We start from the raw sequence: 25,698 nt of genomic DNA on the forward strand, positions 1-25,698 counted from the left end.
CCGTCTTTCACATACCAAGTAACATCAGCAAGGAAAAATTTAAGTACACCCTTAGGAGCTGAAGCTGAAAGAGCAAACGCTTAGCAATATGCAGTGGTTATCTTTTAGGTTAGAGGAGGCAGACTCTAACGCTTACTCCACCCTCACATAGCACCAACTGTACTGATGTACAGGCACAAAGCTGTTCAACAGCCTACCAGGTGGTTCGTGTGAGAAAACAATACAAACTTTTTTAAGAGCCCCCTAACACGCAAAAATAGATAATGCAATTAGTGGTCCTGATTAATAACATGATGACCCTTACAAAGCACATTTGTAGAGCTAAGCTGAGCCTGTGACTTTGGCCCATGAAGGCTCTGGTTTCACACCCGTTCATTTTCCTTAGACCACTCTAGCGACTTCGGCTATCCAACGACAGCCTGTCCCATTTCTGATCCCAAAGTGCAATTTCCTGGATTCGGCTACAGAGCACTGCCACACGGGCTTGCTTTGAGCGACGACAGAGCAGATCTGACACCCGCACCGTCACCTCCTGCCTCCCACCAAGGCCGGCCCTGCCCCTCGGCGAAGCCACTACCAGCAGCCAAGCCTCCCCATGACGGGAGCGAAGGGCTGTTATCCCCTCAAGCCGAGGGCGTGGCTGCTCCGGCGGGGCGGGGTTTGCCGTCCCCTCTTCATCCCGCCCTTACTTCCAGCCTCCCGCCCCACCATGGCGTCTGCGGCCCTGACCTTCGTCCGGAGGCTGAGTTGGCGGCCGCTGTGCGAAATAAGGTGAGCTCCGATCGTCACCGTCTCAGCAGCAAGACTCTCCGCTGTCCTGCACCAGAGAGGGATCGCTCTGTGAGCTGCTGTCTCGCCGCTGTGCTTCCGGGGTGAGTGGCTGGCAGCAAGCCCTCGGTGGCTTCCCCGCAGCCCTCACCTGCTCTTCTGGGGCTGCTCGGTGGGGTACCTCACAGGGTCGGGAGAGCTGCCAGCGCTGGGCTGAGGTGCGAGTGCCTTGCTCCTGCAGGAGGGCCGGCCGCTGCCTCAGGCCTGGACAGTCCCATCTCTCTCACGCGGGAGCCTGGCGTGGAAACTTGGGGCTCCTGCTTGTGCAGCATTGATGGACTGGGTTAGCCTTCATACAGCCCATAGGGACCTGGTTAATGTGCAGAGTGAGACGTTGCTCTTACCCTGAGCCGAGAGAGGCAAGTTTCTTGTTAAGCTGGGGGCGTTTCCAGCCATACCAAACACCTTTTCAGTGTGTGAATACAATGTGGGAAATCTGGAATTAATGCCTTCCTGAGGCAGATGTTTAACCACCAAAGAAACTGTTGGTTAGGCTTGGGGATAAAGTGTCTGAAACCATACTGAAATACGGAGTCAAACGTGTGCTGAACAGGTTGCCCAGGGAAGTGACTGCATCATCACTGGCAGTGTTCAAGGCCAGGCTGGATGGGGCTTTGAGCAGCCTGGTCTAGTAGGAGGTGTTCCTGCCCATGGCAGGGGGCTTGGAACTAGATTATCTTTAAGGTCTCTTCTGACCCAAACCATTCTGTGATCCTGTGTTTTCTTGTTTGCCTCTTTTTGCCCCTGCATCAGTCCCAAAAAAACGAGTTTAATTTTGTATCTGGATAATTAAGGTTTCTTATTAAGACTATTACAGCTTTCCAGATAATCACATAATTTCTCCTGTGGTGTCTTTATCACATATTGCTCTTAAGTTGTTTCCAAATAAAGTGCTATGGGCACTAGTGTATGCTGCAGCAGCTGCATGCCTTCAGTGTTAGGTAGGCTGTGGAAAGCCAAAAGGATGGCTTGACTTGCAAGTGGGTTTAGAATGGCAGGATTGACATTTTTAATGCAAATGGTTAAACTGGAAATTCCACTCTAAAGTTGTTTATGTATGAATAAGAATTGCAAAGTATGTTGATTTGTGGAATTTCTTCTTTCTATCAAAACCAGCTTAATATTAAAAGAGAAGTAAGCATTTGGTATGTTAAGTGTACTTGGTAAGCAAGTTCCTGAGCAAAATAGTGAAGCAGGCATCATCATACCAATAGATACTACCTGGGATACCCTGCTTGTTAACAACATGCAAATTTGATTGTTTTAATGTATGTTTTCACAAGAGAAATGCTTTTACTCAAGTATTTCCATTAAGCATGAGTGCATCTTGACCAGAAAACTGTGGTAATTTATGCATTAAATAGTAATATTTTTCTCCCAAAGCTGTGTGAGAAATTATTTGAAATATGTACTTGAACATCTTAAGATACAGGGAGAAACAAAGAGAATATGAATTGTATGATCAGTGTGACTTCTGCCCTCATTTCAAAAAGAGAATGCTTTAGGCAAGTTTTCTACAGATAAATAATACTAATTTCATACAGCTAAGTTGTTACAATGAGAGGAAGGGGAAGCAATTCTAAACTGGAGAACGTGTAAAAGACTGTCCTGCTGGACATCATTAGGCTAGTGGAGTCAGATGTATTTGAAACAGCAAGATTCTATATGTGAAGTAAGGTCATAAATCAATATTACTAATGGGTAATGGGGAGGAAAACTTATACAAATATAGGTGCAAAATGAAAAAATACTTCTTGCCTTCTCAGCTGCTTTTGTTTGTTGGGTTTTGTTTTGCTTTTTTTTCCTCCTCAGCAGGACATTCCTAGTCCTTTCAGATGCTGAGTTGTGAGTTCCACAGACTCTTCTCACACATATCAACATCTCGTCCTGCCTTGTTGCAATATGTAATTTTTCCAACTTTGAATTTGTCTGAGGAGGTGGAATGCTGACAACAAATGGACGTTCAAAGAGTTTTATCAGGGCTGTAGCCATTTGATAGTCTTTGCATTCAGCTGCTTGAAGTTGGAGACCCACAACTCTACTGCTGTGAGGCCATATCTGTGTATATGGCAAGTCAGACCACTTGCATGGAATGTTTGCTGCTGGTATCGTTTTCAGGGATTCCTTTGGGCTAGTTGTAGTATGATCGTTGCACTGAATGATGATCAGTAGTTGGAAGGCATCTTGTGATTTCATCTAATCTAGAAAGGAATCTAATTTGCATGTGCCAAGACAGCTCTACAGCACAATCCAGGGGAATGGAATTGGCAACAGCTTAGACTTGTTCCAAGAGCCCTCCTGATCAAAACAAAGACAGTAGCATAGTCACACCCTAACTTCCTAGTGTGTTCCTTGATGTAGTTATCTCAGCAACTGCAAAGGAGGTCAGATCTTAACAAGAACAATTTGTCCATGAGCTGTTCTTTTATTTCTCAGCAGCTCTAAAGAGCCTTTTTCAGAGGAGCACTATTAAATGCTGGTCTTTGAAGTGGATTGAAAACTAGTTAATTTTCTGTTAAGCTGTTGGTTTGTCCTTGCTTATGTGGCCTTGTTGGTCTTTGCCTGTACCTGGAATACTTCCTGCTTGCAGTAAATCTATTTTTACTCCAGTGTCTACTCTTCAGCTTGGGAGGCAGCAGTCTTAAGGGTTTGAGTTTGCTTCCATCCTGGCTCTTGAATAGTATCCCAAATCTTTTCTTGGCTTCTCCTCATTGTCTCATGATAAATCTTCATGTTTACCGACTACCTGCATGGCAGGAACTCAAGTATTATTAAGTCCCAGGACAGTATGCAACAGTCCTTGCACAATTTCTACAACCCTTTTCTGCTTGTGTCTGGGAATTAATTGAATCTGCTCCCTGAATTGCTTATCCTTTGCTTGGTAGTGCAGTTGCATTTGTTGGCCATTTTATCAAGGGCCCTTTGGTACATTGATGGCTAAAGCAGGACATTATAACCCTTCCGTCTCCTCCTCTGCCTCCTGTCTGTCACTGAAGACCTTACAGCTCTCTTTTTGCCTTCTCTCCCACTAAGCCAGTCAGGTGTAGGTCCTCGGGAAAAAGCCTGTGTGTGTGTGTGGGGGGGGGGGTGGCAGAGCTGTCTTGCTGTGAAACTATGCTTATTATGGACAAATGCCTCTGTTGAAGGTGGAGGAAGAGCTGATCTCTTGCAACTGAGAGATTATTTCTGTCTTCACTGAATGGCTGTGTTCTGGGGCCTTTGTCAGTGAGAAGAGGCTCAGTATTCCAGGTAATTCCGTAAAATACTTTGTTGCTGATAAAGGTCTATTGACTGCATCATGGGGTTTTGTTTGTTCATTTTTAATATGTGAGGAGGATGTAAACAGAGTCTTCCCCTGCGGCAGATATGCAATAAAGTTTCCTGCATTTGGGAATAATGGCAGATGTCAGCACAACCAGAGCGCATGTAAGCCTTGTGGAAAGCATCTTTAAGGCTACTATTATCCTGGAGATGAGCAGCAAGTTGGGTGGTATCCCTTCTTCTGTCCTGTTTCTTTTTTCCAGGTTTGGCCATGAGGAGCTAATTGGCCTTAGAGGGAGTCTGCCTTGTAACCCTCTAGTGGAAAATGTTTATTCCTTTCTGTCAATCCTGTTCAGATGGCTGTAGTTTGGTACAGACATGCAAATATTAGTGGCTTTGTTGTGATGTTCTTAGGCTGGAAGGCACAAGACACTATTGCCTCTTCACTTCTCACCCACTTTCCTGCTGCCAGGTGCTATTTCTGTATTGCAGCAGCTGCTTTCCTTCTCTTTTCTACTGACTGCTGTCAGCCCCAATCCAATTCCCTTTTACAAGGAGGATTGGATTTTTATACTGTTGCTCTCAAGCAACCTATCAGAACATATTCTTAAAAATCTATTTACTAACAGTAATTATTCTTCTGTGGGTCTGTACCAAAAGTTCTGGTGCTGGCAGTGGAAGTTGCTTTATGCTTGAAACTTTTGCCCAGCTGTTAGGTCTTGCCTGAGTTGAGTATGATTTCTATGCTAGTGTTAGTGTGGCATAGGCAGCAGCTGTCCTGCAACCTCCTGAATTATCTGCCCATAAACTTCCCCACCTGCTAGCAGTTGGGAAGGAATACCTCCTGGCATGTTGATGTAGGAAATGTGTCCATGTACAGGGTTGTGTTTTATCCACAGTGCAAAACCATACCCTGATCCTACACTGTGGGGCCCTGTGGAATATGCTTTTTACTCCCTGTTGCTCTTTTACATGTGTTTTGGTTTCAGAGCCTCTTAAGTCATGCCTTTTGGTGCTGTGTCTGAGGCTGTACTAGCTTGCTTGCTCAACTCTGTGCTATTCTCTATCAGCCAGACATTTTTTTTTGTAATAGATTTCTTTATCAGATCTCCTTTCCTTATGCTGGATCCTGTAGGTCTTAAGTACTCTGCTCTCCTCCTCCTGCTTGAGATAACTGGGCTTATCTTTTCAAACCAGGCTTCTAGCTCTAGCTGATGCTTGTGAGCCAAGTTGCCTTGCACAACCTTTGACCATCTGTGGACCACAGATCCTTGCTAGATCACCAGAAAAATCAGGCACAATACATAACTGCTTTCATTTTAAACCTGGTTTTGTTTGGTTTTGCCCCCAAGCTTGGTCTTTATTTCTTGGTGCAGATCAATACACAATTCAGAGATCTCATCGTGTTTTCTTTACTTTTTAGGGAGCAATAATTTTCATTAAAAAAAATAAATCACCTTCTGTCTTGAAACCTTGCTCAGTTTGACTTTTGCAGTAATGTTTTGCAGAATACTGGTAAAATGAGTTTCCCATAACATTGTAACGGAAAGGTAACTTTCAGAGTCTTTCTGAAGGGATCTTCATACCACCCATGAATTTCAAATTTCTGTTTTTTTTTTCTTTAAGGGTTGGTATTCTGAAACATGGCTGTTAGAGTAAATTCATCCACTGTCTTTTGAATACTGAACCTAACTAGTTAATGGAAAATGAACAATTAAATCTCTTAATGGGAGGTTTTTTCTGCAAATACTGAGTTACTACATCTTGTTTACACATGCTGGTTTACCAATATGGCTTAAAAGAGAAAAGGTAGTGGTGAAATGATTGAACAGTCATCCAGAGAAGTGTCATAATAGGCTTGTGTCCTTATGTAAACACAATCTTAAACTGTTTGCAGCAGATGTACATGCAGCAGTTAAAATCAACAAAACAAAATCCAGAGCAGCAAGCTCACTAACTGTGTGAAATTGAGCTAGATTTGAGAGTTCACAGCTAATATCAAGCCAAAGTGTCTGGAAGTCTTGAAGATGGATTGGCTTGGAACACTGCTTTCTGTTGTTAATTTGCTTTGAAGCAGCTCATCATTGAAGTTGGTGTGACCTTCTCAGTGTTGCTGCTGAAGTCAGTGATCACTAGGTGCTTCTGCAGCAGCTTTGCTGCAGAGTTCAAAAGAATCTGGTAATATGAATTCAAGTAAGATGACAGTCAACTATTCTTTTTGTTACTGAATTTTGGAGAGAATGGCTGTTCAAGTCTAGCAAAGTGGGCTCTCATGTCACTCCCACTTGACATGAGCAACTACAGTTTCTTTCTACCCTTATTTTTAAATATAGTTATGAGTTTCTTGAGGAGAAAAAATACATTTTCAAATGTCTGGCTGTTTTTTAACTTAATATGGTGCTAGGAATTTTGAGCTCTTGCTGGGGTAGAAGATACTGTCTTTGAATAGTACCATTCTATGAAGCTACTTACTTCTCTCTTCCCTTGTACTTCTGTCCTTGTGCGAATTATGTTCTGTCTGCAACTGTGATCTGGTGAAGAGAGCAAAACCGATATACCTCATTCCTGCATAGCGGTCTGCAAGAAGCTGGCTTATTTCTAGCAAAATTTTTGGAACATTGCATGTATAAAGAAATTAAAAATACTTGAATGACAGGAAATCAGAATTCATAGTGCAAAACATGCCATTTTACCTGGGTTTGATATGCAGACTTGATTCACTGTAATGAACCACGTTTACAAGTAACCTCCATTTATAGTTGTGCTTAAATAGGCCCCAGAGGTTTCACTGGTAGTTATTCTTGCTAGAGTGAATATGTACAGAAGATAGAACCAGTTATGTCAGTCTTTTCTTTTTTCTACTTCATTGTATTCAGCATATTTGTGATGTTTTCCTATAACCTGACTGTTTTATTATGAAAGTATCTTAAGAATAAAGTATTAAAAGTAATTTAAATGTTGGTCAATGTGAAATAATCTACCTAAAGCTACTTTATCTTGATATTGAGTTTAGATTGGATATTTCATCATTATTCTGATGTAGTAAATGATTGAGCCTTTCTCTTGTGATGAGCCCAAGCATTAGAAGGGAACATTATGAGTTCCCTTGAAGTTCATTATAATAAAATTCAGACTGTACTCAGTAACTGTGAGCTAAGATTTTAAAGGTCTCCTAAACACATCCTTTATTTCACAGAGAAACAGAAATCATTGCCAACTAATTCAGTACTAGATGTTCCCTGAGAAAAGAGGAAGCAAAAGCTTTCATGGAACGGGTTCTAGCTAAGGCTTTCTTCCATCAAAACTTGAACTTTAAGTCACTGAATAAGTGGTGCAGTTTGTTAGGCTTTGGAGAGGTCTGGCAGTGATTAGCATGTAGCAACATGATTGTTTGCCAGCATCCTGTTTTTTAAATTATCCAGTGGTAGTCCTTTATCACTGAAAGCAATGATATTAAAGAAAAATTGTCACAATTGTATTTTATCAACTAGTCCTTTTAATATAAGCAGTGTTAAGTAATATAGGCTATCCAGCCATGGAAAGGAGACTATAAACTAGTAACTTCATTATTTTCTTCATAAGCTATTGACTTTTCCTGTCAAACTAAATACCTACAGAAAGGATAACAGCACTAGATAGCAATAAATAGCTTGTGTAATGTTTTCAGTTGTTTTGCTGTGTGTGTGACAGCCACCTTTTTTCTGATAATGTGGAGTACTCCAAGTGGAAACTTCTGTGATCCAATCAGTGAATGAAGGCTGTTTTAATTGAAGATTAAATGGAAATTATCACTGTGTTGTTTCAGGCAGAGGTAAGCCCAACTTTGCCCTGAGTGCTATCTAAGCACATAGTTCTTGGTAGCTTTTTAACTGTGGTAGTGCAAAGCCACGTTTAAAACCAAACAAATTAAAAAACTCACCTGCAAACTCAAAACCTTTCTACTCTCTGAATAAGATAGAGTCCTTTTAACCTGCTTACAAAAATGTCATCTATTGGTATCTGACTCCCCAGAAAGAAAGGTTTTTCTATTCTCTCTCCCTTTGTTAATCCTGTGCTTTGCTCTCCGGAAGTTCTTTACTAATTTAGGATTTGGGGCATATTTATTTTTCCTGTCATGATCCTGCATATTGATCTTTATCATTGGATTTCCTGTCTATAACATTCATCTCAGTATTGTTTTTGTCCTTGAATGTAGATTGATGTGCAGTGAGCCTGCCAGCTGAGAATTGAAACAGCCATAGTTCAATTGCAAATGTAGTCTTCCTATTTTGTGAGTGTACTAGAACATATCATTTCACTTCCTCCCCTGAAACAAACTCTAAAGGCTTTCACATGAAGGCTAGAAGATCTATAGCTTCAAAGTCTAGTCTAGAGATGAACTGTTAAAGTTAGTGGGATGTTTGTGTACTGATTTAGTATAACTAGCAGGTTAACTGTGTTTGGTTTTCACAGGATCACAGAGTGGTTGAGGTTGGAAGGGACCTCAGGAAGTCATCTGTTCCAAACCTGGCCCAGAAGCAGAGCTACCCACAGCCAATTGCCCAGGAGCATGTCCATAAGGCTTTTTAATATCCCCAAAGATGGTATCCGCAACCTCTTTGGGCAACTTGTGGCAGTGCTCTGACACCCTTGCAGTAAGAAAGTGTTTTCTGGTGTTCACAGGGACAAGCTCCCTTTGGCTATTATGTATGTTACTGAGATTCCCCTGAGCCTGTCTTCTGTAGGCTGAACTGTCCCAGCTCAGCCTTTCTTCATGCACAAGTCCTTTAATCATCTTCGTGGCCCTCACTGAAATCTTCCCAGAGTGTCCATGTCTCTCTTGTACTGGGGAGCTCAGGACTGAATGGAGTAACCCAGGTGTGGCGTCACCAGTGCTGAGTAGAGGGGATTCCATTCTTAACTTGGAATAAAAAATATTTCTTTAATATTAGATTAATTGTATTTTATGGATTCTTAGCTGACTCTAGCTGTACAAGTAAGTGGCTACTGTTGCCAGTCTTGCATGTGTGCAAGTACTTTAGCTCTAAACCCAAATTACCATCAGGTTTGTGTCGAGTAAACTTGCTTAGGTTTTTACAGGACATCTGTAGGTTTGTCTGGTCGTGGGTGCTAGAAATAGTGCCAAAATGAACAAGTGTGTTACTTTGTGTTTAGACCTCATTTGTTGAATTCTAAATTATCTGAATTCTGGATTGGGGCAGGGTAAGCCATTGACAAATATTGCTTTGTTATTGTCATGTAGCTTGTTTGGTGTTCTTTGTGTCCATACCCTTTGTATCCATGTGTCATGGATTCTGGAGTGAAAGTATACTTCACACAAATTGTCTCCTTTCACTGGTTCAGCTGAACTGGCAGGGGTATCAATGGTTTTCTAGTTGTCATGGTTTAAGCCCAGCTGGTAACTTGGAACCGTGCAGCTGCTCTCTCACTCCCCTCCTTCACACCCCCCGAGGGATGGGGAGGAGAATCAAAATAATATAACTCCCATGGGTTGAGATAAGAACAGTCCAGTAACTATGATATAACACAAACCACCACTGCTACCATCGATAATAAGAGTGGTAGGAGAAATAATAAAAGGAGAGAATATAGAACTAAAAGTGGAAAAGGAAAACAGTAAACATGAGTGATGCACAATACAATTGCTCACCACCTGCTGACCGATACCCAGTCTGACCAGAGCAGCGATCTGGGTCTTCTGAATAGGGTAACTGCCCCCGGTTTATGCACTGGACATGATGTGCTGTGGTATGGAACACCCCTTTGTCTAGTTTGGGTCAGGTGTCCTCTCTCTGCTTCTTCCTCACGTCCTCACTGGTAGAGCATGAGGGACTGAGAAGTCCTTGATCAGAGTAAATATTACTTAGTGACAACTAAAAACATTGGTGTTACCGGTGGTGTTCTCAGACTAAAGTCAAAACCACAGCACTGTACCAGCTACTAAGAAGGAGAAAATTAACTGCTACAGCTGAACCCAGGACACTAGTGTGGATGGAAGCTCCAGCAGCTGGTTGTGTCCTTGTCGTAAACCTACCTATTTGGCCAAAAGCCATTAACATCGAAGTGTAGACTACTTTGCTCTCCATGCAGTCAACAAGATTTGTCCTCAGAAGCAAAATAAAAGTAGCCTTTACCTTTCTCCATTATCATCAAAGTTATTTTGGGTGTTTGTTCATGACTGTTTTGTTAAAGTCACCTTGGATAAGTATGCATAAAGAACCTATTTGAGTTTGCTGGCCTCCAAATACTACAGTAAATTTTTAGTGATTCTTGGCAAGTGTCATGTATGAGTATCACAGCTTTACATTTTTCTGCTAACATTCATGGTTATAACATCAAATGCGTTTGAGAGGATGTCTGTGAATCTTCCTGCTTGCAGAGATGTTTTACATGGACTGAGGATGTACAGGAAGTTGTCACACTATAGTTATTCACCATGTCCAAATAAGTCTGCTTGAAAGAGAGCACTTGTGGAGTTTTTGGGAAACAATGCCGTTTTCCCTCCTAGCAGCTGTGATGAGAGCATATTAACTGTGACTGTATAGAGCATAAAGAGCAGACTGATTTAGCTGCTCTGAATTATAATCTGGATCTTTGATTCTTAGCTATTCTTTAATATTGGGAAAAGTCTTAAGCACAGCTGAGCCACTTACACTAAACAACAGTGATTCAGCACTTCAGTTTGCCAACAGACACATCATTACCCTGTAGTTCTTATATGTCAAAACAGCGTAGGAGTGTAAAATAGTAAAAGCTGATAAGGATTTGTATCCCAAACTTGCATTTAGAAGAACTATTGAAATGTTCTAATGTAAAGGAGAAAGTAATTTAACATTCATTTTGTTTCTGTTTATGAAAGCAGCAGTAAGTAAATTGGTTGTGAAATATTTGCACTCTTCCGCTAGCTAGACATACTGGAAATACCAGAACACTAGAAGCATTGCTAATACCTGACAGCACTATGTTTTAGTTACTCCACACTAACTACATTATAATGGAGTATCACCAGGGGCTGTGCTGGTAGAACGAGGAGTAGTTGTTTCCTTATGGGTATTCTTGTTTGGGGTTTTTTGTTTGTTTTCTTGGTGTTTAGGAAGATTGTCTACTGAGTCATCAACACCTCCATGTTATCACCATGATTAATGAAACTTTTTATTTCCTCAAGTGAAACAAATGCATTGATTTTTGGAGAATAACTTTGGTGCTGATGAGACTTTCTTAGGTATGAAGACAGGCTGAGAACATTGGGGCTGTTCAGCCTGGAGAAGAGAAGGCTGCATGGAGACCTCATAGCAGCCTTCCAGTATCTGAAGGGGGCTATAGCGATGCTGGGGAGGGACTCTTCATTAGGGACTGTAGTGATAAGACAAGGGGTAATGGATTAAGACTTAAACACGGGAAGTTTAGACAAGATATAAGGAAGAAATTCTTTTATGTTAGGGTGGTGAGGCACTGGAATGGGTTGCCCAAGGAAGCTGTGAATGCTCTGTCCCTGGCAGTGTTCAAGGCCAGGTTGGACAGAGCCTTGGGTGAGATGGTTTAGTGTGAGATGTCCCTGCCCATGGCAGGGGGGTTGGAACTAGATGAGCTTAAGGTCCTTTCCAACCCTAGCTATTCTATGATTGTACTGTTTTTTGATCGAACAGGTGAGGCACTTGTTTGAATAGGTCTCTGCAGTAGCCAAGTGAAGAGTAGCCTCACTTTACCAAGCAGAGGTGTGCACTGATTCTTGCTGCATGAAGAAATAAAATTACTTTGGCTGCTAAGTTGGTCTTAATCTAATGCTAGCCTGATTCAACCTATTGACTTGGATTGCTATTCACCTGATGCCACAGAGAATGATAGTAAGTGATAGCAAAGCAGGTCTTAACAGAGTAAGCCTGTGAACTTGTGAAGTACAGACTGCTTTGCATTCAAGTTAGTTGGCTTGTTGGTTGGAAGCTATAAAAGTTGCTGTCATGAAAACTTTGGGGTTTGGGTTTTAACTCAAAGGAGCAACTCAATTATTTTAACTGTGTTTTCATCTTTTGTCAGTGTTAGATATTAGAAAACATATCAGTTACAGAAATTTGAACAGACAAAAATTGTTAGGGGTAGTCTCTGCTTATCCATCTTCTGAATGAAGATTAATTTCATCTGCCTGTGTTCTGAATTAGTTTAGCTTCAATAAATAGCAGAGGATCTTGAATGACGTGCATACAAATGAGGTGAAAGTAGAAGTTTTCACATGAGAGAGTAGTGAAAGCAGGTGCAGGCTTTTTCAGTATGACAGAGGTTACAAAGGAAGATGTTCATGTGTCAGATACTGTTACTCCACATTTCCCAGTGTAAGAGAAGAAACTTGAAAGGACAGGACTAGAAATTAATAGCTGAAGTAATCTGACTTCATTAGTGTAAAAATTGTCAAGCTGAGGTTTCTCTAGTAAGTCATTATCACTACATACTACCCAACTCCTGTTTGTAACAAAGTCAGTACAACTTACAAGGATACTCCTTTCCACCTAGAAGTCTGACAAGATACTGTAACACACTTCATAGTCATTTGATAGACATCCATGAAAACCAACATAGTTCTGCAGGGAGAGAAAAAGATGACCACAACAAAACACTAAAACCAAACAAAAATGGAACAACCTGAGAAGAGTATATGATAAGAAATAGTGTGTTTAGTCGAATGTTCTTTGGAAGAAGCCTGTAACAGAATGGCATAGAGAGAGAGGGTTACTTTGCTTTTACAATTAGAAGGTCTCCCTCACAGAATCTCTGTATTAATTATCCACCCACCCTTCACATACCACTCTTTTTTTTTTCTCTAACACCAAGAGAGGAGTGATTGCTCCAAAAATGCCACAGTTGCTCCGTTTGCTTTAGCACTGCCAGGTGTCTCCTTTTATTTCTGAATTCAGCTCTAGGTAGCTTGTGCAGATAGGAAGACAGAGGTATGACAGAAGTTTGACATTAGGCCTTTCCACCTTCAGCTGAGTGGGGGAAGCTCTTATTGCTGTGTAAGTGCTTGGGCTATGTGAACATATATCTATCCTTAATGTTACATTATTGTGTAGGTAAATAGCTGTTTGGTTTCAGTAGCATATCGCCAGTGGCATGAAGAATGATGACTTGGGCAACCTGCAGATTAAAACTTCTAATGGTTTCTGTGTTAACAGCACAGACAGTAGCTTCTTCTTGCTCATCAAAATAAAGTGAAGTACAGATTTATTGCATGCAGAAAATACTGCAAGTGAATATGAACAACTGTAATGTTATTTCTAAGTTACAGAGAAAGCTATGATGTAGTGGTACTGCTAATGCTTTGGTCGTTGTTATTTGGTTATCAATCTTTCTTTTTCCTTTTCTTTTAATGTTATTTTTAAAGATTCTGATATCAGGTCTTGAGGGAGGGGGAAGGAAATAAGTGCAGTCAGAGTGTCAGCTTGAATTTCTTTTTCCAGATGGTCCACTTACTTTCTCATGGTTACTGTTTAAATATTGGTTTCAGTTCCCCTCCTGTGCTTCATTTCCTAACAGCTACTGCAATTGCAACAGTGACAACCTTTTCCACCAGCTCTGTTCCTACATCCCTTGGTAGCTGATTGCTATTCCTTCTCCAGGTCCCTTTCTTTCTTCTCTGGGGAGAAAAATCAGTGTAATTTTGAGGGAGGATCAAGATATGAGAAGTGCTACTGAAAGCTGGGGTGGTCTGAAGCCTGAGACTGCTTGGAGTGAGAATACTCCATGGCTGGGTGCCAGTAGGCATGGACTATCCTGTCACCTTGTTAGAGAAGGCTCATGGTTCCTCCACTATGGATGAATGTGGCCCAGCATAAGGAGGACAGTGAGCAAGGAGGTCTCATTTGGTTTCCCCCGGCTTTACTTGGCAGCAGCCTTTCAGAGCAGCAGTTGCTGGTGCCAGAGCAGACCAGATGAAGTGCTCTGAGTAAGTTTCAGGCTCCTGAACCCTGTAGAACAGCTGAAGCTCTGGCTGGTGCCTTGGAAATAGTGATGGGCTGGGCGAAGTATGCTGTTCTCCCTTAGCAGAGACTCTTGAGAGGCACATAATCAGAAGCTTGTTTTAGGTTATAACCAAACATTTGGCACCTTGAGGTTTGTGGGCATTGATTGCTTTATATCCTATCTTAAAATAAAATAAAAAAAAAAAAAAAAAAAGAAACCAAACCAACCCAAAACACTTCAGCAGCAGCAAACCAGGATTTTGTTTAATTTTCTCTTAAGACAGAAGGAACATGAGCAGAAAAATTGCCACTTTATAATTATCTCATACCAGGTGTGTGTGAAATGGAAAGAGGCAGTTACTGTGCTGCTCACTGTTCCGCATAAGGAATGTGTGGAAAGAGCAGCATAAAAGATCACAGCACCTAGTGATAGTTATCATGGCAAAGAAGAGATGTCATATGCATTATCTGAAGTATTACTCTGAATGTACAAAAGATACATCATCTATTAAGCATGTGTTCCAGGATCCATTGAGTGGCAGTTTAATGTACTGCTGGCTTCTGTCTGACAACACTTCCTGTTCTTTTTCTTCCTTGTCTTCTAAAGCTAGTTACAGTAATGTGAAATGAGCATTTTCCAGCTCTGTCTGGAGTTTTAAACCCACATGTTTCTAGCACCACCCGCTGCTTTTAATCCTAATGCATTTTTTAACTGCTTCTGTCTGTGCTTTATTTCCCCAGGATCTGCTAATGTTTTAAAGAAAACAATTTATTAAGTAAATGGAAGATGGATTTCAGGTATATCCATCCCTTTCTTTTGCTGAGCATGTCTGATATTTTCTGTGCAGAGATCTTTTGGCTTCTGTGTATTCTTAATGAGGAAACTGTTAAGTTGCTTTAAAAGTTGGAAAGCGAGCAGCCATCTTTTTACGAAAATTTGGTATTTTTAAGTCCATAAAAGTCCTTATGCAAGCTACAGAAGCAGATAGAAAGGAGGGAATCATTGATATCCTATAGGGAATTAAGCTACAAGCAGCAAGTGAAAGCCAAAGAGGTGTTTTCTTATAACCAGGCTTCAGTAAGCAGCTAAGTTGAACAATCTCCTATCACAAATCAGTAGGTAAGGAGGAAAAGAAGAATGAAAGATGGAATCTTAGAAGCAGATAGATAACTTACTTTACCCAAATATTTTGTAGCTAAGAATTAAAACTGGATATGAGCAAACAGCAAAGCAAAGTTGCTCTGAGACTGGACTTACTGAAAGACCATTCCACTTGCCCCAACCAGACTTTTTTTATTCACCTAATTTTTTTCTATTCCTCTTCTTAGTTGTTCACTTTGTGTTAATAAGGAAGAGTACCTGTGACTTGCTAAATGCTAAAACCCCTTAACTGTGAAAATATGCCTGTACATACCTTCAGACTGCCTGATATGCTATTCCCCTCTCCCCAGCTTCCATCCTCAACTCTTGTTAATTTATGGTCACTATGAAATCTTGTAGAAAAAAAGATTCTTAAAGCCTATTTATAATATTGCCCATAGGCAAGCTGGAGTGAATTCTTGATTGTCAAACATGGTGTAACCCCAAATCTCACTTTTAAGCATTGAATCCACTTCAGTATAGTCACTGCCTAGACTGACAAATAAAACTACCTGATACACAGATAATCTTGGGAACAGCAGCATTCAAATAATCCCAAAGATGGCTAGCAAAATTGGAGAAAGAAACCCAACCAAACCCAAAAGAACTCTCCACGAAGACCTTATTGCTGTGTTTCAGTTCTTAAAAGGGGCCTATAAGGAAGTTGAGGAGAGACTTTTTAGCAGGGCCTGTTGGATGAGAGGTAATGGTTTTAAATTAAAAGAGGGGAGATTCAGGCTGGACATGAAGAAAAAAATTCTTTACAATGAGCATTGTAAAACACAGGCACAGATTGCCTGGAGAGGTGGTGAATGCACCATACCTGGAGATGTTCAAGGCCAGGCTGGATGGGACTGAGCAACCTGCTCTGGTTGAAGATGTCCCTGCTTATTTTCAGGGGGATGGACTGGATGACCATTGAAGGGCCCTTCCAACCCAAACTATTCTGTGATTCTTGCACTCTCGCTTTCTTCTTCCTGTAAATGAGACTTTAACAACATGTTTGAAGACAGGATCTGAAAGTAACTACTATGTTCTGTGACTCCAGGGTAGACAAATCAAAGAAACTCTGTGTTAAAAAAAACTTGAGTCTATATCCATTTAAGTACATTTTTTCCTCTCCAAGGTATTTTTTTTGCTGCTGCAGATGAAGTCCACAAGGTTGGCCTCCCAGATGGTTAAGGGATAAACTTGTTAAACTCTGACACAGTTTTCTGAACACATCAGTTTGAATGTTAGTGAAACTGGCAGCTGGTTAATGGTGTTTGTCTGAATGCATTTCTTGTTAATAAAGGCCTACAGCTGCTCAATTTAAGTAAAAAGACTTTCTGTTCCTGTAGCCCTTTTTGATAGCCTATTCCATTTTGCATTGTTCAGATAGTTTTTACTAGCATAAGTTTTTGAAGGAGAATCTGGAATTGCTTCTATTTGAAAGAATTTTTGTGTATAACAAAATATTCTTTCCATGTCTGTCATTCAAACACAGTAGCCCCGTGGTACCAGGAACTTAGGTTTTATTAACACAGAAGATCTGTAATAGCACTTAAAACCAATAGATGTTACAAATATTTTTTTTTACAAGACAACTAAAACTTTCTATCTGTATGAAATGTAAGAGTAATCAAATTAATTGGGCACAGTTGGCATTCTTCACACTGCCTGCCTGCAACTTTTAGGCTTGCAACAGAAAATAAGTTTTATTTAGGAAGAGCAATGAAGTTATTTTTGAAAACAAGCAGTAGAATTTCTCTAAAATTTGTATTACGTGTGTAAAAAAAGGTAGAATTTTAATGCTAAGTATGACATTTAAATGATGGTTCTGTAACTGAGTTGTTAACAGATTAATGATTAAGGATTCTATCAGTCTGCATTTGAGATAATCATTAATTTTTCAAATCTGACTGATTATGAAATCTATCATATATGATGTTCTAACATGACAGCTGTGCCTATTATTTAGAATGGGGAAAGCTGGAGGAGGGTGGGTTTGGTTTTTTTTTTATGGAAATTTTTTTATGTAAACTGCTAACATTTTAAAAATAGTAAAAATGCTTAACCTGTGTTGCAATTTAGGTAAAAAAGTTGAGACAATGTGCTTTTTTCCTATTGAAACAAGCCAAAGTTATCAGACTTTTTGGCTTTTGATTCCAAACTGTTGAAGTGAACTTGCTTTTATAAGTTGGGGGGTTTTAGTTGTGGGTTTTTTTTTTTTTTCGTAGAATCCTAGAATATTTAGGGTTTTCTGGAATTACCTTTTTTTTTTTTTTTTTTCTGGTGGAAAGCTGTTCTCCCAGAATATTTTACCACTTTTCCCACTCCCCCTCCCCCCCAGCCAAAGTGTTTGCAGGCTGTTTCACAGCCAGTCTTTTACCAAAGTACATTTTGAAATTAGTGTCCACTTTTGTTGCCGTGATTGGAGAATGGGGCTTTCAGATTGAAGTGGTTTGAGATAGAAGATCATGACTTGGAAAGATCACAAAAAGCAGGCTGTATATACTCAGTTTAATTCGTAGACATATAAAGTTGTTTATCTTTTGGATTGGAAAAGACCTTTAAGATCTTAAGGTCCAACCATTAACCTAACGTTACCAAGTCTTACCTCTAAACCATGTCCCTAAGCACATCTACAGGTCTTTAGGGATGGTGACTCCACCATTTCCCTGGGCAGCCTGTTCCAGTGCTTGGCAAGAAGAAATTATTCCTAATATCCAATCTAAACCTCCCCTAGTGCAACATGAGGCCCTTTCCTCCTGTCCTGTCAGTTGTTACCTGGGAGACCAATACCCACCTCCTTACAACCTCCTTTCAGGTAGTTGTAGAGAGTGATAAGGTTCCCCCTAAGCCTCCGTTTCTCCAGACCAGACAACCCCACTTCCTTCAACTGCTCCTTCTCAGACTTGTGCTCCAGACCCTTCACCAGCTTCATGCTCTTTTCTGGATCCACTCCAGCACCTCTCCTTCTGAACACAGTATTGGAGGTGTGGCCTCACCAGTGCCAAGTACAGGGGGATAAAATTTAAACCATCAATAAAAATATTGTTTGTTATTTGGTTGTCATAGACATACCCTGTAGTGCTCTGGTTTATTCCAGAAACAGTAAAAGGTTAGTTTACCACTAGTACCATTTAGTGGTCTAAATATGATCATTTGATATATTACTGCATAGTTTCTTTGTCATCTAGCAATGTTAAATCTAGCACTTTACGTACTAGGCAGAAATAGCATCATGTTCTCCAAAGTCAATTATGTGGCAGCTAAAGCAAACTTCTAAAGCAACTTTTGTATGAATTTAGTATCTTGCTGCTTGTTGGTGTTTTGATCAGTGTGGGTGCATATACTTTGTTTTACATTTACTTTAAACATGTTAAAAAGCAGCATGTTCATTTCTCCTCTAGTCTTACACAAAAACTAAGCAATGGGTTTTTTCATGCCACTTACTAACAGGCGAACACAAGCTGTTTGCATTCCAACAGTTCATCTGCACATGACTGCAGCCACCATGCAAGTCAGCCAGAAAGACTTTGAAAGGGCTCAAGAACAACTGAAGCTTTTGAAAAAGGATCCTGGGAATGAAACTAAGTTGAAGCTCTATGCTTTGTTTAAACAGGTAGGCTTGTTTTATTTTGTTTTGTAAGGAGCATTTGTAATATGAAAAGATGGACCTGTGAAATATTTGCTTAAAATAAGGGTTGTTCAAATGTATTGTGCCTCAGCAAGTTCTTCATTTCAGGTGCTCAAATTCTGTTGTTGAAATGCCAGCCCCTCAAATTCTGCCTAAGTTCTGAGGGAAACCAAACCTGTTCTATAAATCATGCTTTGAATATAAACCTTTATTAAAAGAAATAGAGCCAAATTGCATCCATTGTGTGATGTCTTCCAAATAGCATATATTGACACACCTCTGGAAAAACAGCTTGTGCTTCCTCTTAAATCCGTTGTGTCTACGGTCAGTCAGCTGGGCCTGTAATATAAGGGTGTTGTCACCTGAAGGTTGATTTCTGGGTGGTTTGGTTGTTGCTTCTTTTTGTGTGGTCATTGTAGGGGATGGGATTTTTTTGGTTTCCTTTGGTTGGTTTTAAACCTCCAGGAGCTGTACTTCCACACTTTGAGTGAAGGTTATTGTTTTCTGCAGAAAGGAAGACCTCTGTAGAAAGAGCCACAAGTCCTTAGTGGGGTTTGTACTGGTATTTGGGGAAGTAATTGTAGGTTAGGATTGGCTGTGGGGTCAGTACAGGCTGTTGCTTGTTACACTGAAGACGGCAATCAATTGCTCCTTCAAATAAAAACCAGCAGACTGTTCCAGGTAGTTTTATTAGTTAGTAATAATGAGCTCATAAATGTATGCTTTCTTTTCTGCCTCCTACTTGAAATATTTCTCTCCAATGGTATGCTTTCCAGGAAAACTGGTCATAGAATACTTGAGGATAGCTCAGGCCTCTTGCAGTCTAACTAGTCTACTATCCTTGCTCATAATAGGACCAACTTTGAAGTAAGATCCAACTTAATAGATCCTCTGCAATGTTTTCTTTGTTCACACAGCTTACAAGTCTTTAACTTTCTTTTTAAATATGAAAATTCCACTGTTTTGGAGATAGGAGAGCTTAACATGCATGGGTGTTTTGATAACTGGCATCTCGTATTGGTTAGGTTCTTCTGAAAGCCCAGCACGAGAGTGTCAGGGAATAGCAGAGACTGAAAACTTCATGCTATGTGAACTGTCTGAATATTGTCCAACCCTGAGGTATGCCTTCTGTCTCAGAGTTAAATTATGTATCCTGACCAGATAAATATTTCTAACAGTCATCAGCTTTTCTACCAAGGCATCTGAACTTTAATCAAAGGTTTAAAGTTGTTTCACTCTCTTTTCAGGCTACTGAAGGTCCCTGCAACGCTCCAAAACCAGGTATGCTGGACTTTGTCAAGAAAGCCAAGTGGGATGCATGGAATTCTCTTGGCAATTTGTCTCAGGTGATACTACCTATTATTTCACTTAGATGCTTTGTAGATTACCTTTAAGTGCCCTGTCTATAAGTGAATGCCTGGTGTCTAAACATACTGCATGCTATTTCAGTAGCTCTGCTTCAGATGCCAAAATATTTTGCACTGTATTCTACAGTCATTTCACTGCTTTAATTTGTAGGAGATTTTTCTACTGTGTAAGCCTAGTTCTATATTACTACTGTCAGCCTTCCGCCAGTGTAAGAGATCTTATGTGTGTGGTGACTTCCAATAAAAAGGTTGTTTTTCACATTGTGTTCTGCTCTGCTGTTCTCCTTAAAAAAGATGGATTGAGCTTCTCAGTTCTTACAACAAAGGTCAAATCTGTGAATACAGCATATTGATAACTTTGCCGTTTTAAAATGCCAGTCTCCTATGCCACTAAAAGACTAGGGAAAAATGGAGTATTGAGAGCCTCTCTTAATTCTTTCTCAGTGTGTCTTGACTGTATCTTCATAAGTGTATCTTCATACAGTATCTTGACTGTATCTTGAAGTGTATCTTCATAACTTTTAGAGAAGTCTACTTTAAATAAAGCAAGCAGGAAGAATAAAGATACAAAGTTGCATAAGTGTTCTTTTCTTCATGCAGACTGTAGTAGAATCTGACATTGTATATAGCTACCACAGTTTCTTCAGCTACTATTAAGTGAAGGAAGCATAAGCTTTACAAACCAGCTGTGTCACTGCTGCATTAGGCCTGCTGTTCAGGAGTAGTTTCTGAGGTCAGTAAAAGATATTACTTAATCACAAGGGCGTTTTGCTTTCTTTTCTTTTAAAAGAAAACATGCTTCCTTTATTTCAGTAACATACTCTTGTGCTGCTTTATGGTTTCTAGGGTATGTTTTATGTTATTTGGTTGGGGTTTTTCTTGAGATGGCTTTGCAGTTTTTAGGAGTAGCCAAGAAACAGTTACAGAAAAGAATCTCCTCTTGGAAATTATAGTGGAGAAGGAATAGACAATTTCAGTTGCTACAGATCATGAATTATAGGGTTGATTGAAGTATATTATTCTTTCAAGAAAATAGGTTGTAACAACCAAGAACTTAGAATTCTTTTAAATTACTTCTTACTGTAGAAGTACAGAGACAGGATTCTTCAGGCTTTTGCATGTCGTGCTTGGGTTAAATGAAAACTAGTGTCTTTAAATGCAGTAGACCCATTTCTGCAGTCCTGTTTTCAGTGGCACGTGTTCTAAACTAAAAGCTTTCATTTTGTTGGAGAGATGACCAACTGCAAAGTAGAAACAAAGGACCCATGGAAATGTGTAAATGTTGGGAGTATGACAAAGGTCTCTCTGATAATCTTAGCTGTGGATGGGGGCACTTTTCCAATAAAATAAATGTCATCCTCCCAGCATGTGTACTTTTATTTTGCAGATCCATGACTGCTGCTTTCCAGATGACTTTAAGCATGATCTGCAGTGTTTAAACACAGCATGTTCCCCTTCTCTCCCTAATTAGAATGCTTTCTAACTGAGTTTTGCTTGGTTTTTTGTCCTGAAGCACAGTGTCACTTCCCACCCACCCCCGCCCCTGACTCCCCAGGTACCCATTTTATGAATAGCATAACAAACATGTCTCCATTTCAGCTTTTGATGATCTAGTGTGGGGTTTTTTGTCATCCCTCTCCCCCTCTCCTTTTCTTGCATTACAGGATGATGCCAGACAGAAGTATGCCGAACTTGTCGCAAGTCTGGTCTCTGCAGAACCTGCTGTGCAGAAGGAAGAAGTTTCCCTAGAAGAGGGCAGGCATGATGGCTATGAAACAATAATAGTTACCACCAAAAATAAGATCACAAAGATAATGTTTAACCGTCCTGATAGGAAAAATGCCATCAACCATAAGGTAAAGAAATTAACTTGGGAGGACTAATATTTTTTTTCTTTACTGGGTAAATGACTTAAGTGTTTAAAGAATCAGTACTACAGGCTTAGCAGAGCTGACTGAAGCATGGTGGTCTGAATTTTGAGGGCGTAGTATCTTGACTCTGATGATAACCTAAGGAATAAATATCCAGTATATAATGAAACCATTCAGCTAAAATTTTACAGGTTGGGATTTTCTGTGTCTTTTGGTATCTTTCAAACTTAATATAGGATTACAGTCTGCACTAAATTAAAATGGCAAACTGCAGGAAGATTAGCCTGTTTTGTGGACACAAGATTGGACTGTACTTTGATTTTTATTTTTTTTTCTCTTATGCAGATGTACAGAGAAATTATCAAAGCGCTTCAAGAAGCTGGAAAAGATGATTCTACCATAGCAGTTATTACTGGTAGGACACTTCACATTCCTCTCTTGGATTTGTTTTTTATTGTGCCAAAGCACAGTACTAACATGAACCATCTACCTGTATTTAGACTAAGATAGAATTATTTGAAGAAATTCTTTCCTCTAATATAGACCGAAGATTTTTCCAAAGTACTTGGCCAATATTCTGTCAAGGTGGTATTTCATATTCTTTAGCAAGCTTGATGTTATATCAAAACCTTTGAGATGAGAAGATAGACATTGAATACTCCTGAAGGGCTTTATTACTTTGTGTAGCTGAAATATCTGCTCCACAGCATCTTCATTACTGTTTTTGAAGTTAATTGGTATGGGTTTAGTCTACTCTTATCTCATCCTGTGATACATTGGAACATACTAAAATCAAGTCCCTCAAGTCCTGCACTGATATGGCAAGCAGAGTTTACACTGCATGTTTACCTGTGATCATTGAAAAAAAAAAGGTGGTTTATATTGACTTTTCTTCTATGGCTGCCATTGAAAAGGGTTGGTCAGGCAAGTTACAACCTGGCCCAGCCATATACATTGCAGTCACCAGATGTGTGCAGCTAGATGACTGCAACAACAGGGTAAAATGGAAGCCCAAACTCAGCTGTCTGTGACATCTAGCTGCTCTAGGGACATGTCATTGGGATTCTGTACAGGACAGTTTGTTCCATCTCTGATGCTGACTATGGCAAGGGCAGGTGGGAGGGACAGAAAGGCTGAGGGCATGCGCTGCCTATCTGGCACATCCTCTTTGCAGATAGGTGTGCGTTTAAGAAATTAGCCAAAGCTTGAGCTTTGGCTGGCAGCTAAGTAGTGTAAGTAAGCAAGGTGAATTTGTGCTTAAGCCTGTTTATTTATTACTTCTGAGGTAATCACATACATAGTCTTCTCCATGGTTGTCTTTCCTTGGAATACAAGGTGTCAGTTTGCTGAATTTCCTTTCAGTAGCAATAACTAGGCACAGCAACCCTTACAAAATGAGAAAGGTGGTTGACACAACTGGAGTGTTTAACACATGCATAGCTAGGACTAAATAGCACAAGCCTTTCAGTTCTGTTTTACACAGTAAGATCACTGCATAAAGTAGTGGATGTGCTAACCTGTGTAAGGTCCTGTCCTGTGAATGTCCTCATGGAACATAGGATGATTTACACAAATCATGCGGTCTAGCTTTTAAATACTCCTTGCTTTTTCATGGTGCCTCAATCTGACGTATACATTCACTAACAGGCTATCTGCTTCTTTCTGAAGAATCCACCTTTCAGTATAATAATATCAATTCTGTGCTGTCAGTCTTATCCTTAAAATGCTATACCTTCTCCTTAAGTGGTCATAAACCCCATGAATTTTCTACCATGTATTAAATAGGTCATTCTGTGTAACTTTGGTACCTTCATTAGTTTGAAGGGGTATGAAAGGAGATGCTTAAAGTTACATTTCCATCTTCCTGTTTAAATAAACCCACCAGGTTCTGGCATCTTACTGTGTGAATGATTGTGAATTGACAGAAAAAAAAATCTCTGAACCAGTATGCAGGTAAAGAAGATATTTTCACTCAGACATTGTTACAGAAAAAAAAGAAATTCCCTCCCCCCTCTCAAATCTTTCAGATTTAATATTTTTTTGCTCTCTACCCATCGTTTTTCAGTGAATTGTCTGCCAAAACTTGTTTTTAAACTGTAGATGTCTTTTAAGGTAGTGTGTATACTTTGAGACAATCCCTGTAGTTACGTAATAATGTTAGATACTTAGAACAAAATGCTTTTGTAAATGTAATAAATGGAAGCTTCTCATACCTACTCAGAAACCATTGGTGTATTTATTCATGTGTTCTCTGCAGGAAATGGAGACTACTATAGTAGTGGAAATGATCTGAATAATTTTGCTAACGTCCAACCTGGTGAGATGAAGAAGATGGCAGATGATGGAGCAGCATTACTCAAGTAGAACATCTTGATTTCATATATATATATAAAAGTTACCATAATGGGTAAAATATAATTTGCGGGCATTGTTAGAAAACATGGCAGCAGGGACACAGTTATGCTACAATACATCCATTTAGATGACTCTAAGGGCTTGCCATGTGCATAAACAAAAAGAGCATGTGGGAAAATTAGTATTAATTGTATTAAATAAATGAGAAAATTAGATGAATATTGGAAAATTTAAGTACAGTGATGCTAAAGACTCAATTTTATTTTTTAGTCCTCAATATACATGCAGATAGAATGACAAAAACACAATTTTGACTGTATAGTTTGTATGCTACAATGAAAAATTTGGGGGGGTTTCTTTCTTGGTACTATGCAATGATGTCTACACTAGCAGGTCATGCCAAAATACCTTCAGTGTCAGACTACTTTGAATAGAGACTGAGTGTAATGAGCTTGTTCCATCTTAGAGTCTGAATCTACCTGTTAAAGTACTTTATTTTCTGTGGCCAAGGAAATCGGGGGCATCACTTCACACAGAGATTGAAATGCTTTTTGGGGACAAACATGTTCATTTCTTCCCTATTTAACCAGATTTTGTCTTTTACTTCCTTATGTGATGATTACATCTGAGAGATGCTTGCAAGCTGTATTGCTTCCTCAAGCACTTGCAGTTGATGGAAAATCTAAAATACACAAAAAGCAACAATGGTTTTGATTTATTTTTTAAGGATGAACTGGAAGCAAAGTACTCAGTTTTGCAGTTTTCACTTAGGCCAGCTGTCTGTGGATCACAGTTGCCCCTACAAAGTGATAACAGTGCAGCCTGAATCTGCTGCAAAGATGTTATTCAGTGGCATCTGGCAAGTGTTCCAGCCTGCAGTGTTTTGTAGGGTGTTAGGCACAATGCATAGTCTCATGTGTACTTTATGATCTTTTATCTTGCTCTTGTGAGAAGACTGTATTTGCTACACTGTTACTACTACACAAGCAGAGTGCTTTATTATAACTGCTGCACAGTGATGCCAGGGAAGTGGAGTTTTACCACAGTGTTAACTTTTCAAAAATGCTGTATTTTGAGAATGTTTTTCACTTCTTGACAAGTGAAACAAAATACAGTTTCTCAAACCCATGCAAAACAGCATGAGGCAATTCTGTGTTGTGGTAGCATCATAATTTTGGTGCCTCCTGGGGCTTCACTGTAAAACAGTCTGTGATGGGAATGGATATCCCATGGGTGGGGTTAAGATGGATGTATAATCAGATGGATAGCCAGGTCAGAAGACTGTTCTTGTTAGTGAGTTGTA

The 25,698-nt window shown here is 39.9% G+C and overlaps 1 protein-coding gene across 4 annotated transcripts in view; it reads left to right on the forward strand.

Moving 5' to 3' along the window:
• Positions 1 to 649: 649 nt before the first annotated feature.
• ECI2 (enoyl-CoA delta isomerase 2) overlaps positions 650 to 25,698 on the forward strand; it is a 31,461-nt gene continuing 6,412 nt past the window's right edge. Inside the window, exons 1-7 of one of the 4 annotated variants that reach the window (XM_061346581.1) lie at positions 687 to 771; positions 14,781 to 14,837; positions 18,625 to 18,787; positions 20,050 to 20,148; positions 21,834 to 22,025; positions 22,386 to 22,455; positions 24,298 to 24,400. In XM_061346581.1, the coding sequence (XP_061202565.1) occupies positions 14,827 to 14,837; positions 18,625 to 18,787; positions 20,050 to 20,148; positions 21,834 to 22,025; positions 22,386 to 22,455; positions 24,298 to 24,400 (638 nt within the window). In that variant the 5' untranslated portion in view covers positions 687 to 771; positions 14,781 to 14,826. Of the gene's footprint in view, positions 873 to 14,780; positions 14,838 to 18,624; positions 18,788 to 20,049; positions 20,149 to 21,833; positions 22,026 to 22,385; positions 22,456 to 24,297; positions 24,401 to 25,698 lie in introns of all 4 variants that reach the window. The other 3 variants (XM_061346582.1, XM_061346580.1, XM_061346583.1) reach the window with 3 other exon arrangements.

This window comes from Neopsephotus bourkii, unplaced genomic scaffold (assembly GCF_033783945.1).
Source record: "Neopsephotus bourkii isolate Nb327-2 ecotype Australia unplaced genomic scaffold, CSIRO-AGI_Nbou_v1 NB_272, whole genome shotgun sequence".
NCBI classification, from domain to species: domain Eukaryota; kingdom Metazoa; phylum Chordata; class Aves; order Psittaciformes; family Psittacidae; genus Neopsephotus; species Neopsephotus bourkii.